This window comes from Aphelocoma coerulescens, chromosome 2 (genome assembly GCF_041296385.1).
Source record: "Aphelocoma coerulescens isolate FSJ_1873_10779 chromosome 2, UR_Acoe_1.0, whole genome shotgun sequence".
Classification (NCBI taxonomy): Eukaryota; Metazoa; Chordata; class Aves; order Passeriformes; family Corvidae; genus Aphelocoma; species Aphelocoma coerulescens.
This window is the reverse complement of record NC_091015.1, coordinates 148,606,563-148,631,115: the sequence shown is the minus strand read 5'-3', so window position 1 is coordinate 148,631,115 and position 24,553 is coordinate 148,606,563. Positions and strand designations below refer to the sequence as shown.

At 35.0% G+C, this 24,553-nt stretch overlaps 1 protein-coding gene across 3 annotated transcripts in view; it reads right to left on the bottom strand.

Moving 5' to 3' along the window:
• ZFPM2 (zinc finger protein, FOG family member 2) overlaps window positions 1–24,553 on the bottom strand; it is a 306,084-nt gene that overhangs the window by 217,005 nt on the left and 64,526 nt on the right. For all 3 annotated transcript variants that reach the window (XM_069005338.1, XM_069005337.1, XM_069005339.1), the window contains one exon: window positions 15,705–15,806. In XM_069005338.1, coding sequence (XP_068861439.1) covers window positions 15,705–15,806 — 102 coding nt within the window. The remainder of the gene's footprint in view (window positions 1–15,704; window positions 15,807–24,553) is intronic.

The window sequence follows — 24,553 nt, the reverse complement described above, 5'->3', positions numbered from 1 at the left end:
ACACATTTTTCATGAATTGTTTTTAAGCAGCCAAAATGTAAAAGACTTCTGCTCCCCTAAGCACTGCTGGACTGTCACCTCGCTAGCTCCTGTGCTGGGACTGTCTGCGTGGATGAAGGAAGGGGAATGCAAGTGCAGGCAGAGAGGTGGGGATGACAAATACAACAGGGAAGTATCGCTGGGCCACGATCACAAGAGAGAAGCACATGCAAGCTTAGGTCCTACAGTTTTCATATGAAGTAAATGTATTCAGTCAAATAATCTCATGCCTTCTTTCTCACAATGCATAGCCATAAGGCAGATAAAAAAACAATGTATGTGGACTTGTTTTATTACTACAAATACTGCATAAGGAAGGCAAAAGTTAAAGAGTAGGAAGTGTCTGCATAAAAGAAAAATTGAAGGAAAAATGTTGATAAAAATACAAATAGGAGGTACCACAGTTAAGTAACTGGCATTGAGAAAATAAGAGCTTTAAAAGGGTATCTTTTCTTTTATTCCCCTGAAGTGCCAAGGTAAGTTTTACTTTATCAGCTGATGTTTGAAAAAATCATCAAGCAACAATCATAATTCTAAAATACTGCTTGGAGTTAGCCAGTAATTAAAACAGTAGGCAATAGATACAACTGATTTTCAGAAGGGGAAACTAAGAGCCACTGATGCTTCACACAGGGTATTTCAGGATACCCCTTCAGTCATACTTATGGTATTTCTCATTAAAAAAAACAAACTGTAAAAGACAAAACTCCCCCCCAAAACTAGTTCCTTTAAGAGAAGATTTGTCCTTAGGAACATTTTGGACATTATATATCACAATCCTTTTCTATCCCTGGACAATATTTAAGTATCTTCTTCTCTCAATTCTTTATACTGGTATATTCCTATATACAGTTACAGCAAAATATAGACAGTTATAATAAAATCATACCACTAGAAAATTAAACAAGATAAGGACTCTTGTGCATTATGACTGCCACAAGACTGTATCCCCAGATGTAATCAGAGCCATAAAATATGATGGCGTTTTTAAAATTTAGAATAAATAAGAAAGGATTGCAGAATCCAAATGAGTTTTCCATTAAAAAAAATAACATTTTATGCTGGACCTTACAATCCCATCACTGAAAATGAATGCCTATGAAATGAACAGCAGCCTCAAGATTTAGCTCCTGTTTCTCAAAGGAAAAGATAAATATTTATTTTAAGAAGCATATACAAGTCATAACATCTTAAGTATTTTAATAAAAAAAACGTTTCAAAATAGTAAGTTAGAAAATCAAGGAAATCCATGAAAGAATGTTCTGTAATTAACAGAAACCAAAGCAGCTACAATTTGAAGTTCACTGTATTCAGAATTCTTGGTATTGCTGAAGTAATTTAGACTACCTTTAAGGCCTTTCACATTTCCAGAGGAGTAGAAAGAGGCCTTTAGTATTGCTTTGATTTGCATCCTTATTAATTTATGCAGTCTAGCAGTTTGCTGAGTACGTAGAACGTACCGTGATAAAGGCAGTTCCTTCCTGGAAGAGCTTCTGAGCTAAGGCCACAGTCCTACAAACATGTTTGAGCTTAACTTAATGCGTGTGGGTAGTTTTGGTTTTTAATGGCATGCTCACACACATTAAAATGAAAGTTTTTAAATACTTTGCCATATGGGAGCCTAGAGGACCAAAAGTGTTTTTCTGAAAGTAATTTTTTTTTTCTTACTACCTGTAGAGTAAAAAAAATAAAGTAAGATTTACTGATTCTATCTTCAAATGCCAGGTTAGTCTGGACAGATAGATTTATGCATGGATTTCTTGCTTCTATGAAGTCTTTTTCATGGAGACCTAAAATATTTTTGGGTGCTCAAAAGTGTACTTGTTCTCTCCCTTTAATAGCAAAGTGCAGGCAGATGAACTCTCCCCTGGTGACCATGCCTAACAGTCTTTCTCCTGAAAAGTACATTTGTGAGTCTTGGGCAAAGGATATATGTATTCATACATTAACTAGCCATTAACAGACTAGGTATTAACTCTGTTGTCATCAATGTGTACCTTTCTATTTACTGCAACAGGACCAGAAATTTTAATTATGAATTTGAGATCCTTAAATTTAAAGACCAAGTTTGACTAGCTTGACATAAAATAATAAATTTCTGCCCTCTTGTTAAAATTTAAGCATAAGTAATTGATGAATTTGTACATATAGCTGTCTAAGAGAGAGAAGACACTGTTACATTTAAATTTGGCAGCAAGCTACTCTACAAATAGTCCCCTGACATCCATAGGGCATCACAGAGAGTGATGAGTACTTCAGCTGAAGATGGCCATGTTGGGTTACAGCTTCAGTATTTGGTATTCTTTATTTATGTGTACAGACTGTTTAATATAGATAAAGCAGCGCTCTGACTGCTGGTGAGTGCAATAATGTCATATTTCACAGTTATGATGTCATCAAAGGACTATATTTCATGGCTATCACATCTCTGCAAATATATACGTAAAGTGGTATCCCCAAGGATCCCTACCTGCTAGGGCTGCCTGAGGTCCACCAAGGTGGACCTCTTTAAATTCCATTTAATGTACATTAACATTTGAATATCAAGGAAGTCTAAATAGCCTGATAGTAGAAAAGGCATTCTCAGTTTCACACACTGTAGCATACTTGCCATATTACATGAATTTTTCTATATATTATGTGCTGTGTTATCTTCAATTCACTCTTTTTAGATTTCAACACACTATATTCCTTTTATGCATTTATCTGTGCATATATGCTTTATATATTATATGTAATTACAAAATTACAACTCAAGTGAATCTCATATAATACATAAACTATCTATGACAGTCTCAGAATTTCAGATCTTGAAAATAGAATTTGATTACTTTATTCACTCTAAACCAGTATCATTGTAATATCAGCCTTAAGCAATATGGGCTGCTAAAATCATTTGGTTCCATTTTTCCAAAAAGGAAAACTGATAGGATTATTTTCGTGATAAATTAATTTTACCATGTAATTGCAATTATGACTTCTAATTAATGAATGGTTTCAGCCTCACTAACTAGGTCAGCATTTTTCTTTTAAAAATATATCATTTTTTCTCTTTAGATAAGCATCATGGTATGTCCAAGCTTTGGGAAACACACATAGCATTTTTATAGGGCAATGATCCTAGAAGCTGAGAAATGGTGAAACCAATCTGACGTGCCTTCTAAAAAATCCAAGCCATTTTTTGTCTCTTTTATGAGAAAAATTTAAAAGCAAGCAGATGGCAGGAGGCTTTTTAACAGGAAAGATCAGTTTCCTAGTGCTATTGGAGTATTTAATTTCTTGACTGAGCTTCCCAGTATACAGAACTCGGAACAATGTGAGACCAATGAATCAGTTGAGCAACTAATCTATTACATCATGCTTGTCAATACACACATGCCATTGCAGGATATATTGACGAGAGGCAGAATCCGAGGAGATTGACTTTTCTGTAATCAGATGCATTCCTACAGAAAAGCATAAAAGAAACCTGAAGCTTACTTCATGCATCTTGTAGAACAGACTCCAACACTCCTGACTGCCAATTGTTTTGCAGGTCATGTATTTAAAGGTACCATAGCAATATGCAAGGACACTTCATCAGGGTCCCCTGAAGATGTCTTCTGGCACATTTATACCATTTTAAGCCCTACATCCCTATCAACTACCTTATCACACCATTCTTCAATGACTCACACACTGTGGAGTGACGTCATAAAAAAAAAAAATAAGTAAGTCGCAACTATTAAAATAATGATTAGCAGGACAAGATGAGAGAAAATAATTTCCTTGGAAGATGCTCAAAATTTGATGGCTAAAGTGTTACGGATATAGTAATTAAACTAAATGATAGCTCTTATCAGAACACAACACACCAAAATATCTGTTGTTTCATTGCAGGTTTTTTTCTTTTTCGGCTGCTAGAAATAGTCACATATTTAGAGAGCACCTCCTAAAGAAAATTTCCATGAAAAGTTGATATCCAATACAAAACCTTGAAAAATAGTCAGTATCACATGCTGAGCAGTTCTGTAATTGGGGGAAAAGGGTTTTTTTTTCTGAGAATAAGACTAAAGTAGAAATCACTATAGTAAAAGTATTAAGTAAAGAAATTTTAATATTACATGTACTTTATCAGATGGCAACAAATTACATGAAGCATTTACAATGCTGCATTACACAAGCCCTGAAAATTGGACTGTGGTCAACTTAAGAAAACACTGACTGGATGTGTATCACGACTGCTTTCCAGATAATCTCATTTTTTTTTTATGAGAACTAGTATCTATTTATATATGCAAGCCAAAGATTTATGAACTGATTAGTAATTTTGGCATCACACTGTAAGTATCAAAGTTCAGATAACTTAATGAAGGTTTTTTTTCATACAATGATGTAATTTGAAATTCAGTCTCCTTTAAGAACCACCCAGCCCAAAATGCATACACAAAACACTCTGGAACAGTATGTCCCTAGTGTATACATTATACTATCTTTCTAAATTATCCAAAATAGTCCATCATTGTGGGTTCATGCTGATGAAGCACCTCTTAAATCAATGCAATTATACTGCCATAAAATCAGAGCAGCACAGACCTGAACAAGCCCACCCTGAGTACTTTCTCTCAGTAAAATAGGATTTTTATAGTTTAATCTTTGAAATGTATCAGACAATATTGTTTTATAAAATAAATAAGGCAATGTGTAATCCTGCAATATTTACTTAAAACAAAGTTATGTAAAATACTGTAAAGTTTTTCTACCTCTAATCCCCAAAAATATGTTATGAAGTCAGATATGGCTGTTTGAGTTTTTCAACTTGAATACATAGTTTAAAAGTCCTGAAACATGAAGGGGAGAAAAGGGAAAGAGTAAGCTATGGTGGGACAAAGTGATTCATTTTTTCTGTAACATAACATAAAAGATGCAGTATATACACTGGACTGGCTGCCCACACTACCAAAACAAGTATATGCAAGCACCTTCTCCATGAATATGATTTAATATGCTATAGATTAAAAATAGTTTTTGGAAACAACCCTTAAAATTAAAGAGCACATTCAGAAAGCTCCGAAATCTTTGTCAGGGTGAGAAGGGGTAGGAACACAATGTCCTCTACACAGCTATTTTAGAATGTCTAAGGTAATCAGCTGACTGCAAGAAAAACAAAGAGTTACAGCTTTCCAATCATAGGCTTTTAATCATTATTACTTCTGCCTACCCAAATATCTTACCAGTTTTAACCCTGGACCATACTTCTGAATATTTGATTTTGGAGTTTCTCACAGATTCCATTAGAACATGTTTAAAGAACTACACATTCTGTACTTAGATCAAAATGAGGTCTGATGATATTAAGACGATCATTCTTACTTTTGCCATGTTGGCGAGTAAGTGCTGAGTGATTGCATAAGAGAGTTTATTGCAGCATTTCTGTAAGATGACCACTACTTCACTTTACAAAGATCATTTTCACATATCATTGTCTGAAGCCTAAATCAAGGAGAAAAAATAAGATCTACTATTCAATTCATATCCTCCTTTTGAGAATGCAATGGTAAAGCATCTTAAAAATGAATGTGGCAATTAAACCTAAACCCAAACGTGTGCTAAGCTGGTCTCACTGAGCTAAACACAGAAAGTCAAGGTCAGAACCGAGAGAGGACTTCGCCCTTAGTTCCAGTTCCATGACCACAACATCCAGTTTCCTGTTCTCACTCTGAACCATCCTGAACTGTGCAATTTTGTGAGTAAATACAGCATCACATCACATTAAATTTTTTACTCTCAGCAAAAGTTAGTTCTTTTGATAGGAGGTACAATGGCTCCTGGTGATAATTTTTTTTGTTGTTTTATTTATATTATTCCAACTTTTATTTTATGATGTCTTAAGAGAGAGTAAATAAAGCAGCTTTTGAGGGTTTAAAAGGACACTGGACTTTGAAAATCAAAATACTTTTTTCTGCTGAACACAGAATTCATCACTGAAACCTGCCAATTTAAAAAATAAAGTTGCTAGCATCTCTCAGTAGGTATTCATATCCAGCTACTGGACTACACCATAAATGCATTAAATAACGCTGTGTTGTGCGTACAGTTCAATACACTAACACATCCATCCTTCAGTTGTTCGAGCCAGCGTTGCCGTGCCGTATTCCAAATGCAATAATCTTAGCTAACAGGAAAAACACAACAAAGAACAAAATACTTGTGGACTGATTACATGTCCCTTTTGATTCTCACCCAATATGCTTCCAAAACCAGACACTGTTTCCCAGTCCCCTGCAATTACCAGGGTGTAATATTGCCTTTACGGCCAAACTACAGTGGAGACAGCTGAAAAGTGCAAAGTGTTCTGCCAGCCTCTGCAGGTCCCTTGGTGCATGAAACTACAAGAAACAATGTATTGTAATGCAGATGTTCATTGATTCCCTGCAGAATTCCACAGCCTAGGAGTCCTTCACTGCGTGACCTACGGGGATTTGTACTTTACAGAATATCCACTATATAGTGTATCATGTCCAAAGTGAAGTACCTAGTGAATCTGATGATTCTTCCCTTGCACATGCCTTTCCCAGCTATCAACTTTTTTCAGAGAACAAGAAGTCTTTTGTGCTTGAAACATAAATGCCAATCAAAACAGAATACATTTCAAATATGTATCACCTTCCATTTGGAGTTCAATGACTTTTAGAAGTCAGGCCAATGTTCTTGCCTCATGCTGGATATACAGAAGTACAAAGGAATTTAGGAACATACTGTATCATTTTCAAGCCCACCTAGTTTTCCTAGTTTTGGCCAAGGACAGGGTTAATTTCCCACAGCCTGGAGTCATGTGTGCCTGTCCATGTTGTTTTTCTATACCATGCACATCATCACTGCGGGGTGGAAGTAAGGGATCCTCACTTCCAAGAAGGAGGGGCATGGCTTGTGGTTGGGAAGAAAAGGTGGCACATGGAGGGTGTGCTGGCCATTTTGTTCTTTGTCTTGGGGTTGTGCCGCATTGAGGAGCATTTTCTGTGTAAAACACTCCCTCCTACATGCACTGTTGTTATTAGGATTGTTGCTGGAACTGTTCATTTTTTTATCTCATTGCTGTTTCTAATAAACTGTTTTTACCTCATCCTATAAGATGGTACTTCTAAACTAGGCTCATTTCTATAGCAACTGATTTTGAAATTAAATTCATATGTATATGCTAACAATAACACAATTATATACTAATAATATTAGGATATAATAATATATTATAGTATTTAGAATATTATGTAAATAATATAATGATAAGGAAATGGCATCCCAACTGAAAAAACAGTTGGAATGCACAACAAGAGCTCCAGTATTCAGTGATGAAGGCACTGCCTTTGGTATTTTAGGAAGGTCAAATGAGACAATCCATGCCTCCAGGTTTACAGAATCCTGCAATATTTGAACATTGCATCATGAAAGGGGTACTACAGAAGTCACCACAGCAAGTGACATCATAACAAGAAGTATGTCTTAGTTTTCAAAATTTATTACTGCCTATTCACATGATTTTAGAGTAATTATTTTACACCTCAATTTTCTCTTAAAACCTTGGTGACCACTATTTCTGGCTAGAGGGCAGAATTTCATTTTGTCAGGTGTGACCCTAAGTAACATTTCTCCCCATCTATTACACAGGGTCAGTGTAGCTCATGCAACAGCCTCTTTCCTAGAAAAGTCAAAACTGATCATGGGAAAGATGACAGCAAAGGTTTGGCTGCTACTTCCATGAGAATTCACCCAGCCACTCTCACATCCTCATCCTTCAGGCCCATACAGGGAGCAGTCCATCAACAGGATCAACTGCCTTGAAGCCAACTTCTTTACTAAGTATGTCTGTAAGACGTGCATAAAAGGTCTGTTACATGTGGCAGAGAACAGCTCTGGGCACAGAGGCCAAGTACAACCATGTTTGTGTGCTGGGAGACTTCCTTAGCCTTTAATCAGGTGACAGCACACAAACTACCCCTGGAGAATGTTCCCTGCTATGCTGCAGCTTCTGTACCTTGGGATCTACCTGGGAAGAGTGTCTGCTGGCCTCAACCAAAATCATGACAGGGACTATTTTAACACTTATTTACTACTCCACTTCTGTCACTACTGAATATATTAACACAGGAGTAGCATATTTTTTCTTCTGCTTCTTAGACCTGCATCTTCTCATTATGAAGCGAACACTCTCATCATGTAAGAAGAGAGAGATGAGACCTGAGAAAGGTCCACAAGAGAAAGCAGCTGCTGCTACAGCCAACAGAATAATTCATCAATCCCAGCTGGTCACACCAAGATTGACATTCTGGTGCTCCTATAAATGGTGCAGAGTTACACAAAAATTACTTTTTAAATATCATATATTTAAATACCAGTTCTTACAATCATTTCATGATCTAAGAAACTCAGCTTTTGTTACAAAAAATGGGGCAGCAGGACAAAGCTCAAGAGCTCCTGTTTTTAGAAGACATTTGGCAGTGAGTCTAAATTATGTACGTGAAGTCTGTAAGTTACAGACACATAAAGGTTAAACAAGTTGAATATAGTGCAAGTATATGTCAGTAACAATGGTATTAGTCAATCAGAGCTAAAATGGAATGATGCAGAAGTCTGCAGATCGAGTTTCAGGTAAGCAACAAATCGGGGCTATGCACAAAAAAGAACTAGGGACACTACAGTCCTTGAATTCTATATACAAGACTGATAATTACCTAAAACCCTGTGTTTAATACATAGGTATGGTAACCACTTAAACAGCTCCAGTACCATAATTCAAACCACAAAGACAGCAGCCCACGAGCATTTGCACCTCCCTTAACAGAATTCAAGTGTCAAAACAAGACCTGCAGTGCAAAGGTTAACTCAATGACTCTTAGACCCTTACATTTGTTATTCTATGTCCAAATGGCCTCCCCCTAGTTCCAAATTGTTGATGGAAAACAGATCAATATCCACAGAAATCCTTCCCCGTTTCAATAAGGTTCCTCCCAACCCCTGGAGCCTGGGAGCCCAGCTCTCTGCTTTTAATCCAATATCCACTTCACTACAGAAGATTTATTTAGACTGCCTCTTGTTTCATTAAGGGTTCCAAAAGTCTGTAGTGATTTTTGACACTTTGTTATAATGTTTCTGTGACCCCTCCTCCCCACCCCCTCCTCACATACCACACCACCCAGACTCATTTTCATATGGATACAAAGCATCGGGATAAAATGATGGTTCATTATAGTGGTACAGAGCTCTTATCTTCATCCGGCAAGAGTCATTTCCTTCCAAAGATTGAAATGCAAATGTGAAAATTAATGATAACTGCATTATCTGATAGCAGAGATAATACCGATTCACTGTCAGAGTAACACACAGTCGTTCTATGATTTCCTCTGCTTCTTCACAATATTCTTCTTACTGTCAGACTATATCTATGGTTAACTATGTTTCATGGATTTTTGTTAATTTACATCAAATAGCATTTCCTAGATCTTATATCTACCACATTTCCCCAATCAAAAAGGAAACAAAATCAGGACAGTAATCTCCAAGTCCTTCTTAGGACTGGTTTAAAAAGAAAGAAAAAAAAAAAAGGAAAAAAAGAAAAAGAAAAGTAAAAAAAAAAAAGGTGTGTGTGAGGGGAAGGCTATCATTAATGTCTGTTTCCATCTTGCAGTGGTCTACCAACAGTTCCACTCTATATTATACATCTCTGCTTTGTAACCCAAACTTTTTATTGTATTACTAAATAATGCAGAGTAAACCCAACAATCAATACATATTTGCAGTGATTCTTATGAATGGTTACAGGAAATCTATCAAGAAAAGCTTTTCAAACTACCTTTTATAGCAGGTAAAAATGTGAACCTGGCATATCCAATGTTTACTACAACTTTTCTGATCTATAACTCACTAAAGCAATACACAAGAATTCACTTGAAAGCCTGTTTCTATCTTCTATTAAATATTAACAGCAGCATAGCTCAATGTAACATCATTTTAAAGTGCTGTTTAATTTCCAGCATACTATTTTTCTTAAAGTTTCTGATAAATCTTAAGAAAAATACCAACCTGTAAGAGTAATTAAAAGAAACCATACTGTTCTTAGGTCTTATTTTACACTGCATGGTGGGGGTTTTTTGGTTTGGGGGTTTTTTTTCTATTTTGGACATGGACAAATCACATTTTCTCACTTTCTAAGCAGAATTCAGGTACAAAAGAACTTCTGAGAGTGACTTTCAAGCTAGCCACATAAAACCTTCTACAAAAAAAGCCATGCACTTTTACAACTATAAAAGTAAGAGCTCACATAAGGAATAAGGACAATCTAGTGTAGTGCACTTGAATGAAGAAGAAAGATATCAATTCTTCCTTTGGACCAAGACTTTTCTGAGTGGCATTAATTTCAGCTTTGTAAATGCCTTTAGATATTTAGTTCCTCAACTGGTGACAGACAATATTTCTCCATCTTAAAAGCTAGATACAACTTCACCTGTGGCTGAAACACTCGTTTGTTGGAACTGCGGGAAGAAAATCAAAAGAATGGGGCACACAGGATGGTGCAGTGGATTTGGAAAAACTTACTGGCTTAGTCAGTACTGGAAAATTGTGTCCCATCTTTTTACAGGGAAAAAACCTTCCTTTGTATATTACAGAACAGGTATATGATGTCTCCAACTTTACTGTTTTATCACTGCAGAGTAATTGAGAATTACAGAATAGAGAAAAGCACAGAGAAGTTACCATTCTTAACATAGCTTTAATAAACAGTTACTGAAGTAATAAAAATTGAGAATTGCTTATATGGAGGACTGCTTCTACTTATTCATTATAAATGTATCCAAATGGTACAGTATTTATAAAAGCAATAGACAGTATACTCATTTATTAATTTCATTTAAGTTACAAGGAACTATCATGGTCAGTCAAATTTCTGCCCCAGTGAAATCTATCTGATTTTAAAAGTCCAGTGTTTGCCACAGAACTTGATGATGTTCTTTAGGAAAGTATCTCATCCTGAATGCAAATATTTCTAATGACAGATAAGTGACTTTTCATAAAATGTTTCAATAATGACTTTTTAAGCACTAAAATCCATTCTTTGTGTCTGCAACTGTGGAGCTTCAACATCCATTTAATCTTCTGATACTTTGCTAGAAAGAGGTGCCCATGGTTATCAGATTTTCACTCTGAATTTAAAGTAGTTCGTAATCAGATTGCCCTTTAATATAACTTCAACATATCTTTGATAAAATAAATAGGGAAAGGACCTAGACTCTTCCATCATACCAGTCCTTTCAACATTCTAGTGGCTCTTCTCTAAACCTGCTAAAAATTTTAACATCATTCTTGAAGTGTGACAGCAGGTCACAGAACCCTGTTTCAGCATCAAACAAGACTGCTGATCAGACAAGTAAAGTAATCTGAGAACCCAAACATACCCTTTAGCTACAACTCCTTCTTGTGGGCTCAACCCCAGTTCACTAGATCTCAAGATTTTTTCAGAGACCCTACTTTCAGATCTTTTACAACTTTAACAATTCTATCAAAATATTTATTACCTTCTTATAAGCCCATAACTTTAAATTTAATTGCACTGAAACTGAAATTTTGCAGCAGCTAACATGGCAAGTCATTCAGGTCTACCAATATCTATCCATTATTCAGCTTTTTTTTAAATTTTAAACATATTGCAAGTAACTAAATATACTTTAGGTCACATTAAATATTATGTTGGTTTTACAAAACATATTTTTTTCTATAAGCCTATAGAGATTGGCATTCTGACTAACCCTCTCTTAATAAAAGCATCTTACATCACTTATCTCCTTATTTCCAGTGGGACCACTGCCATGTGTGCAGAGGTCTGTAACTACCCACACTAACCTTTACTGGTTTTCAACACATTTGAGAAATCATGTCAAAAATTTTTTTTAACTGAAGTTGATCACTAGATCTGGGTCATCTAGCTCCTAAAAAAGTCAATTTAAAACCACCAGACTGCTTAAATTAGGTAGTACAGAAGTATAGTCATCACCTACAGTCAAATAGGCTTTCCAGAACAAATGTTTTAAGCAGACTAGAAATAATTGCATTACCCTTTTACCTGTCCCCTCTAACTATTGAGTCATGGCTTGTAATAGATCAATACCAATTTTCTAATTATTTTTTTCTTACCACACTTTAAAATGTCATTTTACTGTTATTAATGAAGCTACTGATAGATTTTTAGGGTGATTTTTTTTCTTTTCTTTTTTTTTTTCTTTTCAGCCTGGTATCATAGTTCCTAGCATCTGGTTACATCCACTTGGATTTTTCTTTTTTTTTTTTTTAATTCTTTTCTAGGTAGTATCAACATTTCCTTCACTTTTATTATAGCTTTTGGTAAGTCTAAAAAATTGTTCTTAAACACTTCCAAGTTATAATTCATACTTCTTAATTAAAACCTTTTCTCCTTTGTGATAAGAGTTCATATTTGCTGTCTCTTATAACGACAAGTACGGTGGACTGAACTTGTATCCACCGCTGCAAGTATTATCACTGGATAATGATAAACAAGCATTCATTTCCAAATCTATAAACAATTTATCTTTCAAGATGCCATACAATATATATTTCCCTTATATTTGGCTTAACAATATTTTACTTGAGGTGCCAGGTATCTAAAATTTTCAGGGATTTTTAAGGAAGTTCTGCTATGGAAGCATGAAACATACACCCAGTAGAAATGGGAATGGCCATATTCCGTAATGTCCTGGGTGATCTATAGAAGCCATGTAGGAGATCTTTCTGTTCGTTATGTGTTAAAGCACTGCCCTCACATGCACTGACATCCTAACAATAATACAAAGGCTATAGAACTATGGATCTCCATGTACCAAGGCAAACAGCATATATAAAGCCATAAAATGAACTCTGCCCCCCATTTAAAAACAAAATCTTTTTACATAAAATGCATTTAAAACAGTCTTGCTGTTCAGACTCTTTCTATTCCTTGGACTTTTCCTGTTGGCTATAATAAAAAGGATCAGGTCCTTCACTGTGTGTTTATACACACTCTATTGACCTCAGCTTCCATCATTTCAGAGCAGTTTCACTGAATAGGAATTTTTAAAAACTGAAGAGAAGAACAGAGAAAACTGAGGGTAGTTGGAAAACATTCAGGTAACCCTCAAAGTGGTTACACAGAGTAGGCAGTATCTCTGACATTCCCTGATGGTCACTGAAGGTCACAAGAATCTGTGATCTGAAATATTGCTTCTGCAGAAACTCTTTGAAGCTACAGCACATTTAACTTTAGATTTTTGTTCATAAGGATATTCTAATTACAAAGACTTAGGAACGCATGTGAACCATTTAACAATGCAAATTTTCAAACAAAATAAAACTCTAATTAATGCCAGAAGCTTAATTTTTCAGTTCCTGGCAAGTACTGGCTCTGAAAGTCACAATATGTTCCCTTAGTGCTAAAAAAAGACATAAAATATTAAAATAACAAAACAGCTCTACTATTTATATAAATTCCCGAGTTGTCACAGCTCACATTATCAGTTGACAGCAACTTGTATCATGCAGAACACAGTTGCTGGATTCTGAGAGGCTCCACCTCTCAGAGACTTTCCTTACCAGAGAAGGTATGGAGACCAGAGACAGCTCAGATAACAACGAATGTATCATCATCTGCCCTTTGAGGTTGTGCCTCTACTGACAGGTGGTAAAGTTGAATCAAAGTTTTCAATGGCTCTGTTTGTGCTGTACTAAAATATGTTCCTAAATAAGCAAAATATTTCATGCTTTGTGGTTTTTTCCAAAAAACCGAAAGACGTTATCTTGGTACTGCGTGGTTGAAAATGATCTTCTGTTGATTGCTTCTTTTTCCATGTCAATAGTAACCAACTTCATTTCATGCATGACGGAGAGCATGGGATGTGGTATACACCCATTCCTTTTTTCGTATGTATTATACCCTTGTAAAGAATCAATATTTAAATAAAATACAGATACAGATACTGATACTGGTGGTCATCAGTTTTCAGAAGTCAAAAGAAATTTTCCCACATTCAGCTTTGATTCCCATCTTATTCCATGTCAAAGTTATCAATAAATATGACAAGAAGTACACACATCCTACTGCTTAACTGAATTTTTTCCCACCAAAATGAAAAGACCTCCTTTTACTCCACAATGTCATAAAAGACCTCAGAAACCTCTGAATAAGGTAGCATATATAAAAAGCAGTAACAGCCACAAAAAGCATATTCAACTATGCTGAAATACACTAAAAAAATGAAACAAAAAATTAGAAATTTCAGACTTTATTCATAATGAAATTAAAAACAAGTCATATGGTAAATACTGACACCCTTTAAATCTGCTATGCAGCTAAAAAAGGTCATTCTGCTACGTCTACATATATATTTTGCATTATTTTACATGTACAGTAGTGTAATACTAAACCTTGTTTCCATATAACACCATAGTGCTTTATATAGAATATCAAGTTGTGTATTATCATGAACAACATTTTAAATGCCATCATAATAATTAGATACACTATGTCTTCATTTTTGTTTGCACTGTATTTTCCAGCCACTGATTTCAGAAAATTGCCATTAGTTTTGTTCTTCTCTTCATGAAGAGCATACAGTAATTTGCAAAATCAAGCAAGGATGAAAATGTAATTGAAATATAGGAATTTTTCTAATGAAATATTATTGTCGCATTATAAATTATTGATAGAATGGTTCTGGAACTCTCTTCTGATGTGCTCATCCTTTTGAGGGAAAATTTCCGTAAGAGATACAACTATTGCTAGAGTGTGTTTGGCTTCAGATGCACATTTTGCAACAGTTTTATTAAATTATGGTCAATATAATGGATTTTTAAGGCCTATTCCCAAGTCCATGCCCGTGAAAACACTGCATTCAACTGCAGAATTGCCTAATTGAGAAATACAATTTACCCCTTTGCCTTAGGTACTTTTACAGTACAGAGATTTTACATATTTATATTGAACAGATACTTGAAAGTATTGCCATATTACCATTACATCTTAGCAATGTTATGCTTGCACCATCTTCACTTACACAGTAGAAAATGTTACCTTGAATTACTGTTTTAATGTGAAGTTCTATCGCTTCATTGACTGCAGTCTGAGTTTCTCTTTCCACTGAAACCAATGACCAGGTGTGTTAAATGATTTCTATCAGGCTCAAACAGGTAAAAAAAGTCCTTGAAAATGTTAGTAGACATCACACCTATTTGTTCAGCTAAACATGATGCTAAATGTTGGCACAAAGCTTGAGAAGAGACCAAAGCATCTGGGTGGTCTTCTGATCTCAGAAAACAGAGCAGAAGTGCTTCTCCCTTAATTCAACCATGGAAGAAAGAATTACTGATACATTTTAATCCTAAAATTCTAAGCAGCAAGAACACTTTCCTTTACATCAATGCATAAGGCATATTATGTTTAACAATTTACAAAATGGTATAACCAAAGCCATTTTTTTTTTTACCCAAGAACTTCATCTTAGTACTTACCAGTCGGTATCCTGGATTGTAAAAGAGATAATCCATTAAAAATAAATGCAAAGCATAACAATCTACTAAAATAATGAAATTAACAAATACTGAAGTCTAGTTCAAGAAATTTCTCTTGGCTTTCAGATGTTTTTCCCTACCTGGCCCATCCCAATCTTCAGTCTCCACAGCAAGCTGCCCTGGTTTCTCTGACCTTGCATCACCATCAGATTCTGCTGCCTCCTGGATGCCTTCTTCATTGCCTAAAAAAAACCATCCAAAAACACAGTATTGACATATTTCAACAGTGACTTTTAAGCAGAGCTCCTATAATATCCAAACTGCTTACATGATTGAGTGAAAACATACACGTCTATAAACAGAGAGAAAATTTAAAGAAATATTAGACATGTAAACATTTGTGAGCTCCCACTGACTGAAAGAAGCCCCGAGTATCCAGTACATGCAAGTTCCATGTAGAGAAAATCTTGGAAAACAGTGTTTACTCCATATGCTTAAAAAAAAGAACCACAACTTGCACCTAATTCTGTAAACCAAAGCACATAAAGTCACCGAGTCTGTATGCACAAAGGAGAGAAAGAAATCAGCTGTGACCCCCCAGGAACATATGCTTTCAGTCATAGGTTTTCTTCAATTGACACCTAAATGTTTCTTATGCACTGCAGATAAATGACACTCAAAACAAAAATATGGTCCACTAAACATTTTGCTTTTTCACACAACTAGTGGAAAGCTAATCCATGATATTTCAGCATTTAAGGAATTTGCCCTTAAAGTCATAATATACCAGCAGGTCCCTAAAGTAATTTTCTCTCTATCAAGCTTTCTTTAAAGAAATGCTATGTTTCTGATGAATTTTCACATTTTCACCATCCAGAAGTACCTGAAAATGTCTGTCTGTCCTCTGTTACTACCCACTACAAGGTCATATACAGGACACACAGAAAACTATGATAAGGTTAAATTTTTAGAGATGACCATTTTTATTTGAAGAACTGCTTGTTGAAAGTGCAGTTATTGCAGGCAAAAAAATACACTAAGCTCCATGCAAAAATACTACTATACCACTATGAAAACTATATTGAGGATGAAAGGTTCAGGTAGTAACACAAAACACTCTGGTTACAGTAATGCATTAAGTGATATCTCTAAAGGCTTTTCCAGGCTGGGATTTACTCATTTGTAGTTTTTTTTTTTTTTTTTAATACTAACCTATCTAAGAAACTCAAGCATAGGAAGACACTAAGAAGAACAGAAAAAAACCTCAAATCTACACTATTAACTACTTCAAATAGGACTGATTATGGTTTAATTATTTTTATCAAACTTGAAGGACACTTGTTCATAAATGGTCTACCACAAAAAAAAGTGACAGCATTAGAAAAACAAATACTGTGTATTTTACAAACTGGAAAATCAGACCCTTTGTTGATTTAACAACAGGAGATCAAGAAAGAGCAAAAAGCACAGCAATTAAGCAGTAACTTGAAATTTTTTCCCCACTCATGATAACAAAAGCTTTAATTAGCAACCTAGGTAAAGAAATGTGATTACAACAAACTATGCCAGATCCCCATACGTTATCACTGGAGCTATATTTATACCAGATAAGATTGTGACCTGGAGTTCTCAAGTACATGATTATATACAAACACTATAAAGTATTAACTTCATATGCACATCTAATGTCTTGTAATAACATATTCTTCCTTGCATTCATAAAACACGTCTTCTCAAATATGAAGTACAAGAGCCTGATAAACTACTCCTCACACAAACACAATACTATAATCACTCCAGAGTTTGATTACAAAACTACAGTTCAGTGTACTTGTGGAACTAAAAACATAGTCCAGAATATTCATAGGCACCTGTAGTGTTTACAATAAAACTTGAATACAACAAAAATATCTAGTATAATTTTTGTGTTGACTGTATAACTGTAGCCAGGCATTTGAAGTTCATATGCTTCAGTTCAATCTGAAGTTACCTTTCAGAAGAAAGTCCTAAATACTCGTGTGCTGAAAAAGCTATCAAGTTTCTGCTAAGCAGTTTTAGCAATTACTTGTTTTTAAGCAACTAGCCTACTTCGAATTAGCATTTCTATAGTTACTTTGCAGTAATCAGACCTCTGCTTTCTTTGGGTGGACTGAAGAACCTATTGGATAATTTTACCTTCATTTTTCTATATTCACAGCTACTTAACGCAGCAAAAAATTGTCTTTCATTGGAGAGACACAAAGGAAATTTTTCTTAAGTTGAAACCTAGCAAAAAACTCCAGTTTTCTCAAAAACGTTGGAAAGCATTTCACAGCAAGGGCAATTCTTGTTTTCTAACTCAAGATGTATAACCAACATAGAAAGTCCTTAGAATGTTCTTTGTAGAGAATGCAAATGTTTTTCTTCCACTGTATACAATAGAGCTGTATGTACTAAATCAGAACAGTAACAGCAAAATTTAGAAACAGTAATTCTTTTAGACAGAGAAGAAGCACAGATAATTGGATAATTTAACCTCCAAAATATTACGCTTTTCCAGGTTATAATATATGCCACCCTGGTGTTAGCCTGCAAATTTCAGCATTCTTCCAATCAGTGCAACTAACCAGAATATCAAACAAATTAAGCTATTAGAATTAAAAGAGGACAAAGTTAAGTGAAAAGATTGTGCTGAAAAGCAAAAGGACAGAGCAACAGCTAAGGTACACAAACTATAGTACACAGTAATTAAGTGTTTTGGAGGTGAGGAAAGATCTGAAAATGTATGTTAGCAGATGACTTCACTTTCCATTAACTTCCTTTTTCAGTGTTCCATGAAGTATATTGTCATGTGGTTTTCATAGTCAAGTTTTCATGAATTGATGCATGTCTTGTGCAAATAGAGTAGATAAAATGTAGAATTTACATTAAGGAAAAATTTGCTTTGCATCTAGAAGTATTCCTAAGCATTTTCATTGATATTTTCTATTATTCCCAACTGCCAAGTGCATGCATTATACACCTGAAATATCACCACACTGATTTCTCCTGTTCCCCCACACTACTCCAATCTGCTTGTGAAACCAAAAATGGTACATCACTGTCAATTTCCGAATCCACCAGGGAGTGAAGTCTATCCCAGGCTCAGCTGAGCATCAAGGTCAGATTGAAATGGGCAATCAAGACAATCCATTTGGTGCTGGAGACACTGCAACTTTAAAAAGCCAAAAGGAGGCTTAGCAGAAGAGCCGATAACAAAGCACATCTCTCAAGCTTTTTTCCTTTCTTTCCCCATACTTAAAGCTATTTTAGTAGCTAACATTTGTTTAGCACAAAGGAGTTTATTTCCTTTCAGAATTTATTGTCTTTCCATTGTTTACTCTTTCTGTTCAGTCACTGACTACTTTTCAGTCTCAATAAGAATATTTTTTTATATTTGTTTTAGAACTGATTACATTTTTCTTCAATTTACAGGTGTAGACATTTAATTGGATCCAGGACATTAATTATTTCTTTCTTCCAAGTCCAATCAAGTGCTTTTTGCCTATATATACTACCCATTTGCTACAAACTTGTTGATTCCTTTCTAATCCCATTATTTTGGGTTTTCTCACACTTTTTCTTTACTTTGCTGCTCAATTATATTTTGTATTTAAGTTAAAGCATAAGTAATTTTTTCCCAGTAACACTGAAGAGTGATATAAAAGCAATGGTAAGTACTCTAAAATGAACCAAAACCTGCTTCTGTTTAGGCAGGTTTAGGCATTGCTTCTTAGCAACTAAGCCTGGTAAGTGAATTCTATCCTTTAAATGATCATTGCATGAAAAAATACTCCTATGAGTAAGCACATATAATACCATAAACTATGTTCAGTCATGAAGCAAGTAAATCTAAGAGAATTTCCACTACTTCTCTATACTTGGTATTAAAGTTACACTTTTGGCAGAACTCATCACCTCTAACCCCAGATGCCTGAAAGTTAAACTAGTCCAGACTACTTACGTAGACGCTCCTATAGGCAGGGAAGAAAGAAACCTCCTGAGTGATTCATCCTATTCTAGGATGCCTGAGATATGAGACCCCTTTAGGTGTCTGAGAGAGCTGAAATGAATCTCCTCTTAAACACATAGCTTAGACTAGGAACCTATCTTTAGTCAGCTAAAGTTGGGTGAAACAAATCTCTGACTTAATGCTGAAATGCTGAATACACAAAATATTGCTTAGCTAAGAGGAAAAAAGAAAGTCTTATTCAAACAACTTCAGTATGTAATGTGGATAGAATTTTCATCTTGACCTTATAATTTCTTACCAGCATTGACCGTTTCTGTTGTCTTCAAAAATAGTTCAAGCTTTTTTAATGTGGTTTAAATAGCCTAATGTTTATCCAATAGACAATTCACTGTAATTCAAGATGGTAAAGTTGGTCAGGAAATCTGAAGACTATAGAAGAGACATATTACCAGAAACGTGAGAGAACTCCAACTTCTCTGACAACACTGACAAGTAGGAAAAGAGAGACTTGAATATTAACAAGTAATTTCACTTTAATCTTTTTAACAAATTAAAGACTTTCCAATTTGTACTTAATCAGCTTGTACCACAAGTAGTTGTGGTATTTTAAAGAAGCACATGGGTTAGCAGCTCTTCTCAACCCTGCTGTTTTAATCCACGTTGTTCCTATCAGTATTAGGCTCTTACAGAAAGTCTCGCACAATATAACTATTGAACTTTCTTGACTAGGAATGTTATAGCAGCTGTTAGGCACTCTATAATGTATTTTGCAATCAGCTAAATCAACAAAGTACTTTTAACAATGAACAGTTCAGAACTGACAGATCTACTTTCTTGTTCACAACTGCTTATCACGGCATAGATATCATGTATGTTTACCAGGTGCTTCCTATAGTTAGGATACCTTCACAGAAGCCACTCACAAAAGATAAGGTCATAAAAGAGATGAAAAATGTGCAAGCTTCATACACTCATGGTTTTATCATCAGACAAAATAGCTTTGGGTGAAGGACTGTACCAGTCACAAAAAGCACACAGCAGGTTCTATCAGAGTGAGAGAACATTAAAAGTTTGAAATTCAGTTTGTTTTCCCTCTTCCTGGCAGCATAAATGTAAACTTAAATTGTTAACGTCCTCATACAGCTGCTCAGAGTAAAACATCGCTTCTCAATTATAATAAATCAGTTTAGAAATAAATTGCTGCAAAGCCTGTAGCACTCTGTATTGCCAAAAGAGAAAACAGATTCAATGCAAAGACTTGGGGAGTCACTCACTGTAGACTTTCATTTGGCAAGGACATAACCTCATGTATGGTGACAGACCAGTGTGACTGACTGTGAAGGGGTAGCAGGCTCTCTCCTTTCTGCAACAGTCTACAGCAGCAGTAATTCTAGATCCAACCTAGAATCCTTCGATTCTGAGACTATACGTATGAACTAGATGCCAGAGCTTCAGAAACTATAGATCAGCAATCAAAAATTGTCCTTTGTTATTCACTTTATCTCAATGCCTGCAACCAGTAACAGAGCTTACACGCACTGATAATCCTGCTCTTGAATCCTAAGAAACACACTGTAAACTAAGAATTGTTGCCAGGAACCTCTCTTCAGAAGCCATACTCAGTAACTTTGAAATAAACCATATACAACTTAAAATACAAATACTTAATTCATTCAATGTAACTTGCTTTTTAGCAGCACACACTATTCTTAAGAAGACCAATGACATCTAACAGGCCTTAACTAACCTTCTTGTGGATTATCTCTTTTTAAAGTATTCTATGTATATATTTAACTATAATTGTAATGGCAATACAAGTTTCAGCAGATATAAAGTATTCTGGGTATAAAATAATGCAAAAAAGATTATACAAGATTTTGGAATGGTAATAGAACTGTGAAAATAAAGATACTAAATAATTGGGAGGGATGTTTCCACACTGTCCTATTTGCCAAGTGATGTGAGGACAAGATCAAAAACTACAGTGGGTACAGTGCCATGCAAATGGGTTTATTCTACAAGCCTTGCAATGGCAGAGAGACAGAGAAATAGAGGAAGAGATCTGGTGCTATCACTACCAGACTGTTATCAATTCATCCAATAAATATCAGAAATAAATTCAGTGAAGCCCACAAAAATCAGCTGAGACACCCTACTCTACAAACACAGAAAGTATGAGCAAAATCTGGCCCACAGATGATTGATTTGGTAACGTACCTGAAAGAAGCCAGCACTTGAACAAGTTAATCTACTGCATTTTATTTCAGATTATATTAATCACCTCAATACTTTGCTTCTTTGCAAGCAATTATTGTTTTCTGTCATGCTGATTAACAATCATAATTTCTCCGGGGATAAACCTCATTTGAAATAACTGCATGTTTCCATTTGCCCTAAGCACTCTTAGAATTATTTATCCAGCAAGTCTCAGAAACAAGGCATTGTCTTTTTCCCTAACTTTAGGATCAGTCTGTGAATACTCAAGTGTTGCCGAGTGCCTACATATGTGCAAGCCGCTAGCTCTCTAAAACAGTGGTATGAAACTATTTTGGTTCCTATTAAAATCACCACTTTGTTTAATAAAATGACATCTTGACACATTACATTTCAGCACAGTGATCATGTTAAAAAGCAGTGTCAATTATTTCTAACTATTTCAGCTACAGCACTTTTCTCCTGGGATAAGACACTGCTGTGCAGCACATTCATCTAGACTGAGTCTGGCCTTCCTCTTTCTCTACATGTTTGATATGTTCTCATTATCGCCACTGTTTGCTTTTAAAGTCCTTTCAAGACAAGGATCACTCATTCAAATGTATTGCCTGCAGAACAGTGAAAGTGTTCTCTAAATTGTATTCCTGACTTTCTTCTTAATATTGTGCTTTAAATATATATATGTATATACGTATATATGTATATTCTAATTTTTAGGGAGCAACTCTAAACACCAGTGCTACAAACAAGCATCATATACCAGCTACTCAAGACGTTCTATTGATTAAAAAAAAAAAAAAAATAAAAGAAGTCTTGCATCTTTTCAATCTTTCCCCATTAAAGCTTCAAATACAAGAACTCTATTAGACATACACAAGTACTAGCCTGGGGTTCAAACTACATAGCTCTAAGCACTTCATTAGAAAAGCAGCAGAAGCACATTTTAAAAGATATTTACATGCCACAAATAAAGACTGTTGCTTAATATAATTTTAAAAAATTATTTCAATGGAAATCAACAATCCACGAGATTCTAAACCAGCCTGCAGCAGAACAGAGAGATTACTTCAGAGAAATTCTAACAAGTTTCAAATTCTAAGTTTGAAGGCTCTTCTTCAAGTTCACATTTCAATTTAATTATATAACAATTCTGCTCCATCTCTACTGCAGAAATATTCCATCTCTTATAAAAATTCTTCATCCAACCAAGAACACCTCATTTTATACTTTACAGGTGAAATCATTATGATATACAAATCCAGTTTTTATGTGATTTCCACGTGACTACATAACGAATAGCAATAGGTACCTGTTCCTACACAGTGAAATTTAAATTTACCTTGTTGAAAACAACTGGAGGTTTTTATTTGAAATAATCAACACTTCAGATACTTCAATATCAAAAGCAGCCAACTTCCTATCACTACAGGCGTTTCCACATACATGTTGTATTACACATGATTTGAAAAGCAGTCTAGGCTTCTGTGAGTCAAACCCAAGAAAAAGACTTAGCAGTCATAAATACATGCTTCTTTTTCTCTATCCAGCAGTAATTTTTTCTTATCAATATTTATCCAACGATGTCATAAATGTGGCCTTTGCTTAATTTATTTTTACCGATCCTTTCAGAGTTAAATTACTGCAAATATATCCATATAGTACACACAACCTGTGAGCAGGTCTGCTTTTTGGGCCTGGGTTGACAAGAATTTTTTCAGCCATGTCTTAGAACTCTTCAAAAGCATTCAGAATTTTTGTGTCAAGGACACACATGCTAAACCACGACAACACCAAATCAGACAAAAAAGAGACAAAATGGACCTTCATTATAAATAAAATTAGAAACATGTACAGTACACATGAACTAAGAACATGTGATGAAACTGTCATTTGTGCATTTCATGTTTTAAAGAAGACTACCCTTATTAATTTGCAATTCATATTCTGTCAAATTTGATCTCAAATTTAAGTCAATTCAAGTTCAAGTTTTGTGACTTTCTAGAAAGAGGACATTACACTACTTGTTGTAACCAAATAATCCCTTCGTGAATTCTATCCCTAGCTGTGATAGAATTCAGAATTTCATTGTTCTTAAGAAAACCAAAATGTGCTGACTGAAAAGGCTGGAGTTGCTTTGATAAACTGCTTAAAGTTGAGTAAGCTGTTTAAGTGTTTCTCTCACTTTTTAATTCTATACAGTTAAAATAATGTTTTCTATTTGGATCTTTTTATTTATTTCTTGAAACATAGCTTTCTAGTTTCTTTTTGAGATACAATTTTCTTCTTGATGACCAATTATTTAATGTCTTGATTAGAAGAAGGGTTTGCGTGTTTAATTTAGGTCACATTTTTATCCAACTAAAATTGATGTCAATACCTACATAGGTTTCAGCTGGACTGAAAATATGGCATGACAGGTTTAAACATGGGTTAGCAGTAAATAAAGAGAAGTATAGAATAGACAATCTTGTACTTTTTCTTTTGGAAGCCTTTACATGCTCTCTAGTGAATGGTAAAGAAAAAAAATAAAGGTCACTCAAACCTTTTCAGATATCTCTTTCCTTTCTAGCAGGAAAACAGGTGGTCCTCTGAGCTCCAGTAGCAGGAAAGAATAAGAAACCGTAACAGGTAAAGCACAAGGCAAATGCTGATATTCAGATGAAAAAGATCTTTCATCCTGCTGGGATCCAATCTAATTCTGACTTAGCATTGTTCAAAGGCTATTATCAGAGAAGCTCCTTCGTTTCTTTGTCTATATTCAGCATCTGACAAAAACTACTGAAC